The following is a 19,159-nucleotide window of genomic DNA, read 5'->3' as shown; positions in this document are numbered from 1 at the left end:
CACACAGAGGATGACCTGGGATGAGCCCCAAGGTTGGACTACCCCGGGGTTCGAGCCCAGGACCTTCTTGTTGTTAGACAACAGCGCTAACCACTGGGCTACCGTGCCGAGTCAAGTTCAGTTGATTAATGGGTGTTGAACAGCAAAGGACTAAGCTGCATTTCACCTTTCTTGTGTCTGTAAAGAACCTCTTAAATCTGCAACGAGCCATTAAGTCTCCTTCTCTGTCTCTCCCTCCCTGCCCCGTTCCCTCTACAGTGCCCCAGCCGGATCCCAACACACCCAAACCGGAGGGCCGTCAGATCATCCCGGTGAAAGGGGAGCCCTTGGGCGTGGTCAGTAACTGGCCCCCAGCTTTGCAGGCTGCCTTGGCTCGATGGGGAGCGACACAGGGCAAAAGCCCCGCGCTCACTGTCTTGGACATCTCGGGCAAGCCCCTCTATACCCTGACCTATGGTAAGACAGCCTGGATCACAGGACAACGATTAGACCCGGAGGACACATCACAAGGATCGAATGTGCAGGCTATGCTAAGAACACAGTCATGTGATCAAATATTGTTCGTTATTTTAATGAGGCGTGTGTTAAAACTACAACCCTGGTGGTTTATATGTACGCAAATTCCCTATTTCTGGTACTTTCTGCTCCTGCCATATGTAAGCCTGTAGCTGATCTACGCTCTCATTTAATGGCAAGTGTAGGGTAGCACTTTCCCAAGAAACATGACACAGCCCATAGTACAGACAGCAGCAAGTACTAGCGAGTTGGAAGGATTAGAGTTGGAGTGAATGAGTAGATATAGCACACCTAGGTTGTAGATGAGCTTTACCAACAGATACCACACCGTCAGCAGCTAAGACTCAGACCTCCACCACGTTGTTTTGATTGCGGGTGGGGACAGTGCGAACACAACAGTACTGGAGATTTTACTTCATCTTGAATGGACCTCCGGGCTTTGGAGTGGTCCAACACCAGTGACATTACCAGTATTTCCATAGTTGTTAGCAAGTTTTGCAGAGACAACAATCTTCAGGATTGTAGCTTTAAAGGGCTAATCCGCATAAAGGGATCCAATATACGCCACAGGAGATGCTTCACATTATTAAAATGTGTACCCGCTGTTTCTTGTTCAACCCCTACTTCCATGTGTGCATCCCACCAACACTCACCAACCCACCCAACTCTCACCCTCCACTCTACCTTCACCCTCCACCCAACTCTCACCCTCCACCCAATTAGGGAAACTATGGAGTCGCAGTGTCAAGCTGGCCTACACCCTCCTGAACAAGCTGGGCACCAAGAACGAACAGGTCCTCAAGGCTGGAGACAGGGTGAGAGAGCAGCCATGTTAGCAACTAAGAAATGGCTCCCCTGAAAACATAGGACAAGCTAACAGTGGTAGTAGTGGCAGTGATTGTGGTACCAAACACAACAGTTTCCAGCTTGATCAGTGGTCATGTTCACGGGGTCATGCTTTTTTTGTTTACACTGAAATTAGGAAGGTGACATAGTTTTATTATTTCGGTAGGTGGCGTTGGTGTACCCCAACAGCGACCCTGGCATGTTCTGGGTGGCCTTCTACGGCTGTCTGCTAGCTGAGGTCATCCCAGTACCTATTGAGGTCCCACTGTCTCGGAAGGTACAGAAACTACGACCGGAGTGGTCTGTGGTCTGTCCTCCTTGCAATTTATTAAACATTTATTTAAATGTTTTTAATTTTATTTATTTATACACGCTACCCGGACACCCCTAAAAAATTTTCAGTTATAAAAATATTTTTAAAAGTACAATATCTGTACTTTTTGTTTAAAACTGCTCAGATGTGTGTATCCCGTGTTTTGCAGGACGCAGGAAGTAGCCAGGTTGGCTTCCTGCTGGGCAGCTGTGGTGTGGCGCTCGCTCTGACCAGTGAGATCTGTCTTAAAGGGCTACCCAAGACACCCACCGGGGAAATCCTACAGTTCAAAGGTCATATATCTGTCCAAAGAATAGATGCATTCAAAGGGTCAGAATGTGTGTGTGAACTAATGCGCGATTTTTCATGTGAATAAAATTATACTTGTTTACTCCACAATATGGCAACTGTTATGACAGCAAAACACGTTATGGGTAACACTTCTATAGCATTTTAATCAGTATAATAATAATAAATTAAACTTATATAGCGTTTTTCTAACAGTATATCATAGTTATAGGTCAACTTCAAGTGTTTGCTTACAAAAAATTAGTGTTTTTATGATGGAATTCTGTTTGATTTTAAGATAATTAACTGATGAATTTCGGAGGTTAGCATCCCCTTTTTTTTAACGCATTTGAATAAGTCCCTTTACACTGTAAACCATATCTTATGAAGCAGTCCACTTCATACATCAGGACATGAAGCAAGTCTCACCATAGCTCAGTGATATGGTTCTATGATTTTATTTTATTGTTCGTCTCTTCGGTTGTGGGATATAACTGAACATGTCATAAATCCATGTATTCATTATCTGTTGGATGGTGTTGACTGTCTCTGGTAGGCTGGCCTTGGTTAAAATGGGTGGTGACAGACTCTAAATATCTGACCAAACCCTCTAAGGATTGGCAGCCCCACATCCCCACAGCCAACACTGACCCTGCCTACATAGAGGTGAGACCCCTACTCTTACTTCTGCATGTATGTCTGTCTGTAGGATTGTGTGAAAATGGTGGATTGCTCCCTCCGGGTTGGGGATGAGTTGTTGCCTCAAATAAAGGAGTTCAAGTATCTCGGGGTCTTGTTCACAAGTGAGGGTAGGATGGAGCAGGAGATTGACAGGCGGATTGGTGCAGCTTCAGCAGTAATACCGGACCGTTGTGGTGAAGAGGGAGCTGAGCTGGAAGGCAAAGCTCTCAATTTACCAGTCAGTCTTTGTTCCAACCCTTACCTATGGTCATGAGCTTTGGGTAGTGACCGAAAGGGTGAGATCGCGGATACAAGTGGCTGAAATGAGTTTCCTCCATAGGGTGTCTGGGCTCAGCCTTAGAGATAGGGTGAGGAGCTCAGACATCTGGAGGCAGCTCGGAGTACAGCCCCCGCTCCTTCGCATCGAAAGGAGCCAGTTGAGGTGGATCGGGCATCTGATTAGGATGCCTCCTGGGCTCCTTCCTTTGGAGGTTAACCAGGCACAGCCAACTGGGAGGAGACCCCGGGGTAGACCCAGAACTCGCTGGAGGGACTACATGTCCAATCTGGTCTGGGAACACCCTGGGATCCCCCAGGAGGAGCTGGAGGGCATTGCTGGAGAGTGGGATGTCTGGAGTGCTCTACTTAGCTTGCTGCCACCACGACCCGACCCCGGAGAAGCAGCTGAAGATGAATGAATGAATGTAAGCTTGTGTGTACCTGTCGTGTCATATCCCCTCTTTCTGCAGTACAAGGCCAGTAAAGAGGGCACAGTGATGGGCGTTGCTGTGTCCAAGGTCGCCATGTTGACCCACTGCCAAGCACTGACCCAGGCCTGCAACTACTGTGAAGGTGAGTACCCAAAACCTGGCCTGTGGGGGTGGAGGGTGTAATTCACTTGTCTGAAGACCTGTCCAACAACCTCTGTTTGTCCTCAGGAGAAACACTCGTGAATGTCCTGGACTTTAAGAAGGACATGGGTCTGTGGCATGGAGTCCTGACGGTGAGTGTGTGCTCACACGCCACAGTATTGATTCTGTCTGCTGTCATGCCGTTCCCCTAAAGTGTGATTTGGGAGTGGAAGTTCTCTTTGATAATACACTGAGCATTGAGATGTGATACAGTGGCATGAACCTGTGAAGTCTGTTTTAGTTTCTCATATTTCATAACGTGTCGTTGATGATTCTTCGTTGTTGTGACACCGTTCACTGTGAGAACGGGTAATAATGAAACAGCCATACTAATGTTTACAGTGAGATGCTTTATAAGACCCTGTACATTCTGTTCTTTAATTTCATCTAAAACAAAACGTCCAACATGGGGCTCGCCGGTTTGAGCCCCTGTGTTACCCCCGGCTTGGTTGGGCGTCCCTACAGACACAATTGGCCGTGTCTGCGGGCGGATGTGGGCATGTGTCCTGGTCGCTGCAGTAGCGCCTCCTCTGGTCGGTCAGGGCACCAGTTCAGGGGGGAGGGGGAACTGGGGGGAATAGCGTGATCCTCCCACGCGCTACGTTCCCCTGGTGAAACTCCTCACTGTCAGGTGAAAAGAAGCGGCTGGTGACTCCACATGTATGGGAGGAGGCATGTGGTAGTCTGCAGCCCTCCCCGGATCAGCAGAGGGGGTGGAGCAGAGACCGGGACGGCTCGGAAGAGTGGGGTATTCTTTGTTACTCTGCAAACAGAAACACAACAGCGTCATCACAGCTCCTTCTAACAGTCTTCAGATGTCAAATAAAACAGAACGCTACTTCTTGACCATGATGAAGTGATGAAGTGATGAAGTGAGGAAGTGTCTTCATCACTTCACACTGATGAAGTGTCATCATGCAAGGTAATGTGTTCATATCATAACTGGGTCTTGTTTGCTTGCAGACTGTGATGAACAGGATACACACCATCAGCGTTCCCTATGCTGTGATGAAGGCCTGTCCTCTGTCCTGGGTGCAGCGGGTCCACATCCATAAAGGTACCTCACCCTGCTGCACTTCAGCACACCACCGAGATGCTGTCAGTGCTGGACGTGCTGCTTATGTTGTAATGCTGTTCCTCCTCTGCTGCAGCTCGTGTAGCCTTGGTGAAGTGCCGGGACTTGCACTGGGCCATGATGGCCCACCGGGAGCAGAGAGACACCAGCCTGGCGTCCCTGCGTATGCTCATTGTCGCTGATGGAGCAAATCCCTGTGAGTGCTAATCCCTGGGCCTAAAACCAAGTCACTTCAGACTGCTCAGACGTCGAAAGTAATACATTCCGTATCCTCTCTCTTCCTCTCTCTCCTCCTCTTACTCTTTTTTCAGGGTCTGTGTCGTCCTGTGACGCCTTCCTAAATGTGTTCCAGTCCCACGGGCTGAAGCCTGAGGTCATTTGTCCCTGTGCCACCTCACCCGAGGCCATGACAGTGGCTATACGCAGGTATGCACCATTTTTTTTTCTTTTTTGGGGTTTTTTCTCCCCAGTTGTACCCGACCAATTACACCACTCTTCCGAGCCGTCCCGGTCGCTGCTCCACCCCCTCTGCCGATCCGGGAGGGCTGCAGACTACCACATGCCTCCTCCCATACATGTGGAGTCTCCAGCCGCTTCTTTTCCCCTGACAGTGAGGAGTTTCACCAGGGGGACGTAGCACATGGGAGGATCACGCTAGTCCCCCCAGTTCCTCCTCCACCCTGAACAGGCGCCCCGGCCGACCAGAGGAGGCGCTACTGCAGCAACCAGGACACATACCCACATCTGGCTCCCCACCCACCCACACGGCTAATTGTGTCTGTAGGGATGCCCGACCAAGCCGGAGGTAATACGGGGATTCAAACCAGCGATCCCCGGGTTGGTAAGCAGCAGAATAAACCGCCACGCCACCCGGGCGCCCCATACACACTGTTTTTCAGGGGGGGTTGTCCTGTCTTTTTTCAAGATCACAGTTTACATCACCATGTCATATACAAAAGGGATTTTCACTGTTTAAAAGGGTGGACCCTACTAAGCCCAACCGTCTCCAGACCCCCAAAATGAACAGTAAGTTGATAAGAAGACAGGCCGATTCAGTACAAATAAAACAAACTATGTTCTTCTACTGCAGGGACTGATCACAGGTTGGCAGTGTTGCGCGGTTGCTAGTTCCACTTTTCGTCGTATGCAGGGTGCGGCGGTGCGCCTGGCTGGACGGACGAGATGGAACTGATGGCAGAGAGGCCCTGGAAGGGAATGGAAGGATGGCTTTTTATTTTTGCTTTCCCCTTTCTTGTTCAGACCAGGCGTGCCGGGTGCCCCCCTTCCTGCCCGTGCCGTTCTGTCCATGGGAGGCTTGAGCCACGGGGTCATAAGGGTGAACACAGAGGACAAGAACTCTGCCCTCACCGTGCAGGATGTGGGCCATGTGATGCCCGGAGGTGAGGCAGGAGTGAGGAGTGAAACACTGAAAAAAAGAAAACCTGGAATAAAAGTGAAAAAAAGAAGTGTAATGGGGTTTGAACGGATATGAAAGTAACTGTTAAAATCTAATTTCCGACCACTAGGTGTGTCACGTGTTGTTCTGAATGTTGCTGTTGTGTGTACCTTCAGCTCTGATGTGCATTGTCAAGCCTGACGGGCCTCCCCAGCTGTGTAAGACTGATGAGATAGGAGAGATAATCATCAACTCCCGTGCAGGAGGCACCATGTACTTTGGCCTGCACGGAGTTACCAAAAACACTTTTGAGGTACGGACACAGAATCACAGGTGACACACGCTGTTGTTTGTGGAGTCACGCACCGCAAACGTTGCATAAAATGTTTGTTTATGCTGCCGTCCTACCAACTGCGTTCAGGTGATTCCAGTCAATGCCAGCGGGGCTCCCATCGGAGAGATTGCATTTGTGAGGTCGGGACTCCTGGGGTTTGTTGGCCCGGTGAGTAGTGCCAGTGGCTGTCAGTGTACAGGATTTTGTAGGTTGATGCTGAATTACACAACCCTCATTATGTCCGAGAATCTGTTCTCTCCGACCCCGTTCACACTTGGTTTTAAAATGTGTTTGTTGTCATCGGAGCACAAGTGGACAGCGCTAAATACAAGTGCAAACCACTTGCGAGGTGGTCTGGGACACATTTGACCACATATCTTTTGTAGTGTAAACGCTAATGCGTCCTGATGTGTCCCCGACAAGGACGTAACAGGAAATCTTCTTCTTCTTCTTCTTCGGAGTAATGAAATCTGATCACAAGTGGTCAGCGGGACGCATTTGGAGACAGACGCATGATAGACACAGGTGTAAACGGCAATGTGTCTCACTGTCCACATGTGATCCGATCGCCCAAAACGCAAGCCGAGTGTAAACAGGGTCTCTGTCTCCACCTATATCTTTCCATCTTGATGGGTCTGTATGAGGGTTTTGAACTTGCTGTACATTTCCATTCTATACAGGGCAGTCTGATCTTTGTGGTGGGTAAGAACGAGGGCCTGTTGATGGTGAGCGGACGTAGGCACAATGCCGATGACCTAGTGGCCACCGCCCTGGCCGTAGAACCAGTCAAGACCGTGTACCGCGGCAGGTAAGGGACGGGCATGGAATGATGGGGTGGGTCGCGGAAGAAGAGAAGAAAAACCTGGTTTTCCACAAAAGTGCTGTCATGCTGATTCTTACACAAGGTGTGAGTGAGAATGATGGACTGTCTGTCCACCGCATTTGTGTACAGACTGAGTCAAGCATGTTAACTTGAGGCTTAAATATTTTTCTTTGTTTGTGACTACGGACATCTAGTGGTATCATTCAAACACTGCAGAGCAAAAACAGCGTGACTACCATCTTTTCATGTGGCAGTAATACAGTATGGTTTTGAGGAGTGTGGGAGGAGGCAGGGATTCGGTTTGTGAGAGAAGAGTGTTGCAGTGGGAATCTTAGACCACATAAAGACTTGTGTGCATCGGGGCGTCCGGGCGGTGTGGTGATCTATTCCATTGCCTAACAACACGGGGATCAAAGGTTCGAATCCCCGTGTTACCTCTGGCTTGGTCGGGCATCCCTACAGACACAGTTGGCTGTGTCTGTCGGTGGGAGGCTGGATGTGGGTATGTGTCCTGGTCGCTGCACTAGCCCCTCCTCTGGTCAATTGGGGCGCCTGTTTGGGGGGGAGGGGGAACTGGGGGGAATAGCGTGATCCTCTCATGTGCTACGTCCCCCTGGTGAAACTCCTCACTGTCAGGTGAAAAGAAGCGGCTGGTGACTCCACATGTATCGGAGGAGGCATGTGGTAGTCTGCAGCCCTCCTCAGCTAGGTAGAGGGGGTGGAGCAGTGACCGGGATGGCTCGGAGGATAGGGTGATTGGCCAGGATGTGCAATTGGGGAGAAAAAAGGGGGTAAATTTTAAAAAAAAAACTTGTGTCCATGTGTGTATGTGTTTGTCAGGATCGCTGTGTTTTCAGTAACAGTGTTCTATGATGAGAGGATAGTGATCGTGGCGGAGCAGAGGCCAGATGCCAGTGAGGAGGACAGTTTCCAGTGGATGAGCAGAGTGCTACAAGTAAATGACCTCCTCGCACCACTGATAAATTGCAATGTGTACTCAAAGCAACATTGTGTATTTTTTTATTGCATTACAATATGTAGTGTGTAAACAACAAATTGAGCATTCTGGCATTTCAACACACCACTTAATTCCACTGCTATGGCCTCAAATGGTCTGGTCCAACAAGCACCGACAGTACTGTCTCAGTAACAGTGAATGAGGTGTGATCCTTTATTCACACAGGAAAGGGCACTTGCTGAGGCATGATAAAAATGAATGCGGGATTTGGTGTATGAACGCACAAACACTGACAAAACTATTGGCTGTTATCAACGTTTGCTCATTACCACACGTAAATCAAACAGAGCCATCATTAATGTATAATCTGCAATCGTGTTCATCCTGCTATGCTCACATCACCTGCTATGCTCACATCACCTGCTATGCTCACATCAACTGCTATGCTCACATCAACTGCTATGCTAACATCACCTGCTATGCTCACATCACTTGATGCCAAGATCAGCCCACTACTTATAGATGGTTTTTCACCTTTACATGGAAGCAGGCTCACGAAGATGGAGGTTTAGATCTCTTTAAGCCTTAGTAGAAATAATTTCCTGAACATTCCTCATCCAGACCAGGTTTTTTTTATGACTTTTTCAACTGTTTACAGCTTGCCTGTGCTCCTTCAAAGAAATGGCTTAAAGTTTAAGTGAAAGCTGAGCTAAGCTACCAGAGAAGCTTTCTGTGATTTCTTCTAATTTTGTGTTGTCTGTTATTTTATGAGAGAAGAAAACATTTCTCAAACTACAGATTACTTTTTTCCTCCTTGCTTATGTTTTCTGACCAATTGTTGTCCTCAGGCTATAGACAGTATCCATCAAGTGGGCCTGTACTGTCTGGCCCTGGTCCCTGCAAACACCTTACCCAAGACCCCTCTGGGAGGGATCCACATCTCCGATACCAAGCAGTTCTTCTTGGATGGCAACCTGCACCCCTGCAACATCCTGATGTGCCCCCATACCTGTGTCACCAACCTGCCCAAACCCCGCCAGAAGCAGCCAGGTGTGCTCACGTGTCTAATGTCCTACTTTCACAGGACTAGAATTGCCTGGGGACCTCATGTGATTTAGGAATTACCCCCCTCTATCTGCGCTTCATGTGGTGCATTTGCATGGGGTAAATGAAGTCTGTGTTTCACTCAAATTTACCGATGAAGTCCTGAAGCTATAGCTGGACTTGGGTACAGGAGGTGGTGGTATGCTGTAAAGTTGGTTTCAGTCCACCAGAAAATAAAAGGACAGGCACAACATTCTTTTTGCCGCTTTGCAACAATGGGTGCTAAAAAGAAAGACAAATGCTGGGCATTCAAAGATGTGCGGTGTTGCTGCGACGTAGCAAACCAGCTCGATGAGCCTCGTGACCCACCCACGACGCTGTCACGGTTGTCAATAATTTCCACCGCTGCCTCCATAATTCTCCATCCAGAAAGATGCAGAAAAAGGCACAGAAAAATAAGGAATTTTTGCATGAAAAATACAACCTGAATAACATCCGAGTAGTGTGATGGTCTATTCCATTGCCTACCAACACGGGGATCGCCGGTTCGCATCCCCGTGTTACCTCCGGCTTGCTTGGGTGGCCCTACAGACACAATTGGCCGTTTCTGCTGGTGGGAAGCCAGATATGGGTACGTGTCCTGGTCGCTGCAGTAGCGCCTCCTCTGGTCGGCCGGGGCACCTGTTCAGGGTGGAGGGGGAACTGGGGGGAATAGCCTGATCCTCCCACGCGCTTTGTCCCCCTGGTGAAACTCCTCACTATCAGGTGAAAAGAAGCGGCTGGTGACTCCACATGTATGGAGGAGACATGTGGTAGTCTGCAGCCCTCCCCGGATCAGCAGAGGGGGTGGAGCAGCGACCGCGACAGCTCGGAAGAGTGGGGTAACTGGATGTATACAATTGGGGAGAAAAAGGGGGAAAATGTAAAAAAAAAAAAAACTAAAAAAAACCTCAAATTACGGAGATGTTCAGTCACATGGGACTAATATTACCAGATGACCTCTGTGTTTGGTGAAATATGGTGGATAATTTTAGGTGGAACTTTTACTTAGAAATTACAGACATGGCAGATTCACACAGGACTGAGATCACAGACGACCCCGCAGTTAATTCATCTAACAAGAAGGTTATCACATCACATTATCACATGCGGTCCCTAGGTAATACTCGTCCAATGCAAACAGGGCTCAAGATAGGAGAGGAGAAACTGTAAATTAATATATGCCCTGGGTGTCTGGGTGGTGTGGTGGTCTATTCTGTTGCCAACCAACACAGGGCTCGCCAGTTCGAATCCCCGTGTTACCCTCGGCTAGGTCGAGCGTCCCCTATAGACACAAACGGCCGTGTCTGCGGGTGGGAAGCCGGATGTGGGTACGTGTCCTGGTCGCTGCAGTAGCGCCTCCTCTGGTCGGTCGGGGCACCTGTTCAGGGAGGAGGGAGAACTGGGGGGAATAGCGTGATCCTCCCACGCGCTACGTCCCCCTGGTGAAACTCCTCACTGTCAGGTGAAAAGAAGCAGCTGGCGACTCCACATGTATGGGAGGAGGCATGTGGTAGTCTGCAAGCCCTCCCCGGATTGGCAGAGGGGGTGGAGCAGTGACCGGGATGGCGGTTGGCCAGGTACAATTGAGGAGAAAAAGGGGGGAACCCCCCCCAAAAACCCCTATAAAACATGAATCCCTCTCCCATTCTCTGTCTCTCTGTCTCCCCACTCGGTCTTTGTGGATGCAGTGGGCGTGGGTCCAGCCTCCATCATGGTGGGCAACCTGGTGGCAGGGAAGAGGATTGCCCAGGCTTCCGGCAGGGACCTGGGCATGATTGAAGACCAGGACCTGGTCAGAAAGGTAGTAGGCTCACACACACCATCACATCCCCAGTCAGCCGGCCAGTCATGTCGAATCTCACCATGTTAGAGGAGCCTGACCGTGGTCCCCAGAGCAGTAGTTTATCGCTAGTGTTAGCTGTGCCGGGCAGGACCGTGATAGACGGTCAGGGACCAGGTTTGTGTTGTGTCAGTCTAACAGCAGCCGAGGTTTGGTTTGAGCACATTTGACGTGAACCTTGTGGACTGTCTCCTCTGTCTTTCTGCTAACACCTGTCTCTGGATGTAGCTCTGTATGTGGCCTACAATGATGGTAAGTGTTACAGGCCTCCCCGCTCTGCAGCCCCATGCCCTGCACCACCCGCTCACACCTCCGGTTGTGCTTGTTGTGGTCTTTGGTGTCATATGGTGTCATTTTTATTTTTTTTGTGTAGCTGTCGCCCTTATCATGTATCATTTATCAAAATTGCTTCTATTTTTGTGATTTAATGTGAAATATAACGCAGAATTTGCATGTCTGTTAATGCACTACCCCCCCTCATCTCTTATACAAGGTCAATGTCCGCCTTTTGTTGCTGCCCTCCTTCTGAAACGTCATTAGCCCCTTAATAAGTTTTTCATTATTCTGAAAGGTAAGTTGGCTCCTCGAGGAGGCCATCATTCCATCGGCATGTTCATCGGCGGTAACGGCGGGAGCTTAACTCAGGCCACAGAGCTGTCTAGCTGGAGATGTATGGTGGTCTTCACCTTGGCACCTAAGCACCAACACACTTCCAGTGCTCTGAGAGTTGTACTTAGAGGAAGTCATGTTACTTCCTGCCGACAGCATGTGAGAGCATCCTGGATGTGGCGTGTGATGCCTCTCATGAAACACTCACACACATGCATCTAATGCTGCTTTGCTTTGCTCCCCCAGCATCAGTATTTGACAGAGGCGCTACAATGGAGGGCACAGACGGACCCAGACCACATTCTCTTTGTGCTGCTCAATGCCAAGGTACCTCCTGACCCCTCATACACCTCCACAGACACCGGTCGGATCAAAACCAGACTCTCTTAACACATGGTGTCCAGGGAACGCCGCTGCATTTCTACAGGAGTTGTACTGACGCTGGCACCAAATTTACAAGATCAGGGCGTCCGGGTGGCATGGTGGTCTATTCTGTTGCCTACCAACATGGGGATCGCCGGTTCGAATCCCCGTGTTACCTCCGGCTTGGTCGGGCGTCCCTACAGACACAATTGGCCATGTGTGCGGGTGGGAAGCCGGATGTGGGTGTGTGTCCTGGTCGTTGCACTAGCGCCTCCTGTGGTCGGTCGGGGCACCTATTCGGGGGGGGGGGACTGGGGGGAATAGCGTGATCCTCCCATGTGCTACATCCCCCTGGTGAAACTCCTCACTGTCAGGTGAAAAGAGGTGGCTGGTGACTCCACATATATGGGAGGAGGCATGTGGTTGTCTGCAGCCCTCCCGGATCGGCAGAGGGGGTGGAGCAGCAACCGGGACGGCTCAGAAGAGTGGGGTAATCGGCCGAGTACAATTAACCTTTCGCAAAGTACCGCCCCAGAACGGTGCTTGTCCAATCCTACCTTAGCAACGGTCCGTCAAGCTTTCAAACACACAGCAAAATGCTGAAATGGTGGGCCTATGGGATCTGCAGATCGGATACTAGATATGTGAAAAGTTTGGAGGGGGTGTAATTTTCTTTCCCTTCCCGAAACCCAGAACGCAAGAAGCGCAATGTCGGCAATAGATTTTGCAGTATAGCAGACGCCATGGCCAGCTTAATCCATCCAAAATCAACAAACATACCTGTCTGCTCCAAGCTAAGTTTGCTACTAGCTATTATTGATAGCTAATACAGCTAACGTATTATTACTGTTAGTTTTACCCACACAATGCGCTGATTCCTTCCTTCATGTTTTGGTGTTTTCCGGCTACTTCCTGGATAGTTCTGAAATGCTTGACGGGCATAGCAACAATAACTAAGGGGGGCGGGACTTTGCGAAAGGTCAATTGGGGAGAAAAAGAGGCGGGGAAAAGCCACAAAAAGAAAATAAAGATTACAAGATTAAAGGAGTACATACAGTTTACATACAAAGGCACAAGGAGAGCAGTACCGCCTCACACAGTGCAAAAGGGCGATGTAAGACATACACCTTAACCTTCCCCTGTACATGCTCCATTTCTGTTGCTGTTACTTCTGATGCTGGGTGTGATGGTTTCTGTGCACTCGACCCTTTTCCCTGCACTGTCTCGTCCTGTCCTCCAGGGGGTAGCAGTATGTACCGCCACCTGTGCTCAGCTTCACAAGCGAGCGGAGAAGATCGCCGCCGCGCTGACCGAGAAAGGCAGTATCAACACCGGAGAGAACGTTGTGCTCCTCTATCCCCCAGGTAGGCCCTCCTCTAGCCTCCCTCATGTGACAGATCCCCTCCACCCCTGTTGATGAGAAAAAATGTTGTGAAACTCATTTGGTTTTCTTCCCGTCTCTCTCTCTCTCTCTCTCTCTCTCTCTGCCTGTCTCTCTCTCTCTGCCTGTCTCTCTCTCTCTGTGTCTGTCTGTCTCTCTGTCTTGTATAGGAATTGACTTGGTCGCCTCCTTCTACGGCTGTCTCTACGCTGGCTGTGTTCCTGTAACCGTCAGACCTCCACACCCTCAGAACCTGGCAGCCACGCTGCCCACTGTCCGCATGATTATCGATGTAAGTGTGTGTGTGGCTGGGTGTATGTGTGTTTTTTCCATGCCAAGATCAGACTCTATTTTTCAAGCGTGTCTCTATTTGCAGAGCCCTTAAAATCACACAGAGAACATCGCCGATAACATACTTCTACTGCTGCCGCTTCCACTTCAGACAATAAACTACTACGACTACTTTCAGCTGCTCACGTTATCAGAACCAGAACCAGAATCAGAACACTTTATTCATCCCCGAGGGGAAATTGGGTTCTACTACAGACACTCACATTCTAGTAAGAAAAGAAACTAAAAACTAACAAGATACAATATAACAAGAAAATAGAAACAAGAAAAATAGAAACAAACAGAAATAAAAGATAAAATAAGAAATAGAAATGAAAACAAATATATCAACAAGCATGGTGCACACAACACCCTATCTATACGGCACTACCGCAGCACGAATCAACAGCACAAACAAAACCCGACAAGGTAAAACTAGTGGGAGGGCAGTCCAGTCAGGATTAACTCCGAGGGTCTGACCCTCTGAGGGAGGAGGTGTCAAGTTTGATGGCCGCAGGCAGGAATGACCCCCTGTGGTGCTCTGTAGTGCATTTCAGCAGAATGAGTCTGTTACTAAAAGTACTTCCGATCAGCACATCATGGAGTGGGTGGGAGACATTGTCCATGATGGCACATAACTTCAACAGCGTCCTCCTCTCAGAAACCGCCGCCAGAGAATCCAGTTCCATCCCCACAACGTAACCGGCCTTGCAGATCAGTTTATTGAGCCTGTTTGCATCCGCTACCCTCAACCTGCTGCCCCAACACACAACAGCAAACAGGAGAGCACTGGCCACCACGGACTCACACCACATCCTGAGCATTGTCTGGCAGATGTTGAAGGACCTCAGCCTCCTCAAAAAGTAGAGGCGGCTCTTTCCCTTCTTGTAGAGGGCATCAGTGTCCTTGGCCCGGTCCAGTTTATTGTCTATATACACCCCTAGGTACTTGTAGTATTCCAGTGTCCACACTGACCCCCTGGATGGAAACAGGGGTCACTGGTGTCATGTCCTTCCTCAGGTCAACAACCAGCTCCTTTGTCTTAGTCACGTTGAGCTGCAGATTGTTCTGCTCACACCACGTGACAAAGTTTCCCACCACAACCCTGTACTCAGCCTCCTCGCCCTTACTGATGCAGCCGACTACAGCAGAGTCATCAGAGGACTTCTGAAGATGGCAGGACTCTGTGTGGTAGTTGAAGTCCATGGTGTAGAGGGTGAAAAGGAAGGGAGACAGGACCGTCCCCTGTGGAGCCCCAGTGTTGCTGACCACTTTGTCTGACACACAGTGTTGCAAGTGCACATACTGTGGTCTGCCAGTAAGGTAGTCAACAATCCAGGACACAAGGGGGGCGTCTACCTGCATTGCTGCCAGCTCCACACCCAGGGGGCGCCACAGCGGATCATCTGTTTCCATCTCTTCCTGTGTTCTGCATCTTCCTCTGTCACACCAGCCACCTGCAGGTCCTCCCGCACCACATCCATAAACCTCCTCTTTGGCCTTCTTCTTCTCCTCTTCCCTGGCAGCTCCATATTCAGCATCCTTCTCCCAATATACCCAGCATCTGTCCTCCACACATGTCCAAACCATCCCAATCTTGCCTCTCTTGCTTTGTCTCCAAGACGTCCAACCTGAGCTGTCCCTCTAATATACTCGATCCTAATCCTGTCCTTCTTCATCACTCCCAGTATATTAATTATAACGTTTTCTATGGTGATGCTGCCATCTACAGGCATAAGTAGGAAATTTTTAAATCTTAATGTGACAGTATGTCTGTTTGGTTGCCCAGCAAATCTAAGTCAATTCAAAACCAATGACCTCAGCTAAGAGGACCCTTTTTCCAAACATCGTGTTTTATTTGGTAAATAGTGTCTCAAAGCCGTCTTGCCTTGGCCCATCCTGGTGTTTAGAGTTAGAAGCAAGTGTGGTGATGGGTTTTAACCCATTATTGTATGTGAGAAGCATAATTGTGCGAGTCTATGCTAATATGTGTGTGATTACATGATTATGTATCCGTGGACTATGATGTTCACGGATGACATTGTGATCTGTAGTGAGAGTAGGGTGCAGGTTGAGGAGAGCCTGGAGAGGTGGAGGTATGCACTGGAGAGAAGAGGAATGAAAGTCAGTAGGAGCAAGATGGAATACATATGCGTGAATGAGAGGGAGGACAGTGGGACGATGAGGATGCAAAGAGTAGAGGTGATGAAGGCATACGAGTTGAAATACTTGGGGTCAACTATCCAAAGTAATGGGGAGTACAGAAGAGAGGTGAATAAGAGAGTGCAGGCGGGGTGGAGTGGGTGGAGAAGAGTGTCAGGAGTGATGTGTGACAGAAGGGTACCAGCAAGAGTTAAAGGGAAGGTTTACAAGAGGGTAGTGAGACCAGCTATGTTGTATGGTCTGGAGACAGTGGCCTTGGTGAAAAGACAGGAGGAGGAGCTGGAGGTGGCAGAGTCGAAGATGATAAGATTTTCATTGGGAGTGATGAAGAAGGACAGGATTAGAAACGAGTATATTAGAGGGACAGCTCAGGTTGGACGTCTTGGAGACAAAACAAGAGAGACAAGATTGAGATGATTTGGACGTGTGGAGGAGAGATACTGGGTATATTGGGAGAAGGATGCTGAATATGGAGCTGCCAGGGAAGAGGAGAAGAGGAAGGCCAAAGAGGAGGTTTATGGATGTGGTGAGGGAGGACATGCAGGTGGCTGGTGTGACAGAGGAAGATGCAGAGGACAGGAAGAGATGGAAACGGATGATCAGCTGTGGCGCCCCCTAACGGGAGCAGCCGAAAGTAGTAGTAGTAGTAGTGGTGGTGGTGGTGGTGCTGCTCTTGTCAGTCTGTTATTCTTCTAAATGTGTAACAGTACTTCTCATCCATATCAACACGTGTTCCCTGCCAGGTCAGTAAGGCAGCATGCATTCTCACTACTCAGCATCTGATGAGGATTCTACGCTCCAAAGAGGCCGCTGCCACTGTCAACATTAAAACATGGCCGACAATCATAGACACAGGTGAGCTTCTACAACATGCACTCAGAAGGACTGCACACACACTCTGACTTGATATCAGTGTTGTAGTCGAGTCACTAAACCTCGAGTCGGAGTCGAGTGTCAAGTCCCCAATGTTCGAGTCCCCAAAGAAGAGTCCGAGTGGAGTCCGAGTCAAGTCCCCATTACCCGAGTCCGAGTCATCAAAGTTGAGTCTGAGTCGAGTTCCAAGATGGGCTCCAGTGCTCCACTCTGGCACCGTAAAAAGCTGACATGCAAATAAAAAAGGTCCACATGAAACAAAATGACACAGCTGTCACCACTTCAAAGGGAGTTTATTTACCTTGTGACTCAACAGCCAAACAAAAAACTAACAAAAAAAAACAGTCTTTATCAATTAACGAGTCCGAGTCCTCATCTCCAACTTCCGAGTTCGAATGCAGTCAATGCTCGAGTCCGAGTCCAAGTCATCAGTGCTCAAGTCCAAGTCAAGTCACGAGTCCTGAAAATTAGGACTCGAGTCGGACTCGAGTCCAAGTCCTGGACTTGAGTCCGAGTCCTGGACTCAAGTACTACAACACTGATATATATATATGGAGAACATCACATGGTGCTACAACTCTTAGCTGCAGATTTGTTTTGCTTTTCATTCGTAGTGAAACTGAGCTCTACTTTTTTCAGCTGTCCGTTCCAGGTTTAAATTCTCTACTGAACTCTATATTGTCCATGTTTCCAGATGACCTCCCTCGCCGCCGTCCGCCACAGATCTATAAGCCGCCCACTGCAGAGATGATTGCCTACCTGGACTTCAGCGTGTCCACTACAGGCATGCTCACTGGGGTCAAGGTGTGTTACAGGGGACACGTTGAAATCATGTTGTTTTGCCTTCGACACCCCCCCCCCTTTTCTCCCCAATTGTATCCGGCCAATTACCCCACTCTCCCAAGCCGTCCCGGTCACTGCTCCAACCCCTCCGCCTATCCGGGGAGGGCTGCAGACTACCACATGCCTCCTCTGATACATGTGGAGTCACCAGCTGTTTCTATTCACCTGACAGTGAGGAGTTTCACCGGGGGGACGTAGCACGTGGGAGGATCACGCTATTCCCCTCAGTTCCCCCTCCCCCCTGAACAGGCGCCCCAACTGTTGCCTTCGACATTTGATCCTAAATCCTGTGGCTAGTGTAGAACCTCCAACCGTGTTTCTTTCTTAACATGCAGCTATGATAGTCTACAAACAGCTGAGACGAGGAGTCTGCAATGCGTCTAATGTTTCTTGTGTGTCTGTGGCAGATCTCCCACGCCGCGGTCAGTGCTCTTTGTCGCTCCATCAAGCTGCAGTGTGAACTTTACTCTTCTCGCCAAATCGCCATCTGCCTGGACCCTTACTGTGGCCTGGGTTTCGTCTTGTGGTGTCTTGCCAGGTACTGACGCCCTCCATTGCAACCTACACACAACAAAGCACACACAGGCTCTGTCCGTGTTTCGTCCCTGCTCTTGTTCACTCGTTCACTTTTGCCCCCTCCTGTCTCACCTCGCAGCGTGTACTCAGGCCACCAGTCCATCCTGATCCCCCCCTTTGAGCTGGAAGGCTGCCTGTCTTTGTGGCTGGGCACGCTCAGTCAGTACCGCATCAGAGACACCTTCTGCTCCTACTCCGTCATGGAGCTCTGCACTAAAGGCCTGGGCACACAGACGGAGGTGCTGAAGGTGAGGATGACACAAACACACATAGTGAGGAAGAATAAAGAAGACATTATTATCAAATATTATTATTATCATCAAATATTATTATTATTATAAATATTATTATTGTTGTTATTATTATTATATTAGTATTGTTATTATTATATTATCAAAGAGGGGGTTTATGGATGTGGTGAGGGAGGACATGCAGGTGACTGGTGTGACAGAGGAAGATGCAGAGGACAAGAAGAGATGGAAACGGATGATCCACTGTGGCGCCCCCTAATGGAAGCAGCCGGAAGTAGTAGTAGTAGTAGTAGTATTAAAGACATATTATTATGGGCAGCATGGTGGCGCAGTGGTTAGCGCTGTCACCTCACAGCAAGAAGGTCCTAGGTTCGAACCCCGAGGTTGTCCAACCTTGGGGGTCGTCCCAGGTCGTCCTCTGTGTGGAGGTTGCATGTTCTCCCCAAGTCTGGGTGGGTTTTCTCCGGGTGCTCCGGTTTCCCCCACCATCATAAAGACATGCACGTTAGGGTTAATACTCCTGTCTGCCCCTGAGCAAGGCATGGCGAGACGAACTGGAGTTGGTCCCGGGGTGCTGCACGGCGGCTGCCCACTGCTGCTAGCTACACAGCTAGGATGGGTAAATGTAGAGTGTAATTTCCCTATGGGGATCAATAGAGTATATCAAAATCAAAAAAACTATAAAAAACTAACATGACAGAGA

The 19,159-nt window shown here is 49.3% G+C and overlaps 1 protein-coding gene across 1 annotated transcript in view; it reads left to right on the top strand.

The window, feature by feature from the left end:
• dip2bb (disco-interacting protein 2 homolog Bb) overlaps nt 1-19,159 on the top strand; it is an 80,351-nt gene that overhangs the window by 56,200 nt on the left and 4,992 nt on the right. The window contains exons 8-31 of the mRNA XM_056275470.1: nt 259-456; nt 1,240-1,331; nt 1,529-1,639; nt 1,845-1,968; nt 2,520-2,629; nt 3,394-3,496; nt 3,583-3,647; nt 4,519-4,612; nt 4,707-4,826; nt 4,942-5,056; nt 5,891-6,030; nt 6,203-6,339; nt 6,448-6,528; nt 7,041-7,168; nt 8,024-8,138; nt 8,990-9,191; nt 10,916-11,028; nt 11,923-12,003; nt 13,280-13,403; nt 13,591-13,712; nt 16,657-16,768; nt 17,481-17,590; nt 18,037-18,167; nt 18,285-18,453. Coding sequence (XP_056131445.1) covers nt 259-456; nt 1,240-1,331; nt 1,529-1,639; nt 1,845-1,968; nt 2,520-2,629; nt 3,394-3,496; nt 3,583-3,647; nt 4,519-4,612; nt 4,707-4,826; nt 4,942-5,056; nt 5,891-6,030; nt 6,203-6,339; nt 6,448-6,528; nt 7,041-7,168; nt 8,024-8,138; nt 8,990-9,191; nt 10,916-11,028; nt 11,923-12,003; nt 13,280-13,403; nt 13,591-13,712; nt 16,657-16,768; nt 17,481-17,590; nt 18,037-18,167; nt 18,285-18,453 — 2,897 coding nt within the window. The remainder of the gene's footprint in view (nt 1-258; nt 457-1,239; nt 1,332-1,528; nt 1,640-1,844; nt 1,969-2,519; nt 2,630-3,393; nt 3,497-3,582; nt 3,648-4,518; nt 4,613-4,706; nt 4,827-4,941; nt 5,057-5,890; nt 6,031-6,202; nt 6,340-6,447; nt 6,529-7,040; nt 7,169-8,023; nt 8,139-8,989; nt 9,192-10,915; nt 11,029-11,922; nt 12,004-13,279; nt 13,404-13,590; nt 13,713-16,656; nt 16,769-17,480; nt 17,591-18,036; nt 18,168-18,284; nt 18,454-19,159) is intronic.

Source organism: Lampris incognitus, chromosome 2 (assembly GCF_029633865.1).
Source record: "Lampris incognitus isolate fLamInc1 chromosome 2, fLamInc1.hap2, whole genome shotgun sequence".
Taxonomy (NCBI): Eukaryota; Metazoa; Chordata; class Actinopteri; order Lampriformes; family Lampridae; genus Lampris; species Lampris incognitus.
The sequence above is the reverse complement of the archived record's forward strand: the minus strand, read 5'-3'. Positions and strand labels throughout refer to the sequence as shown.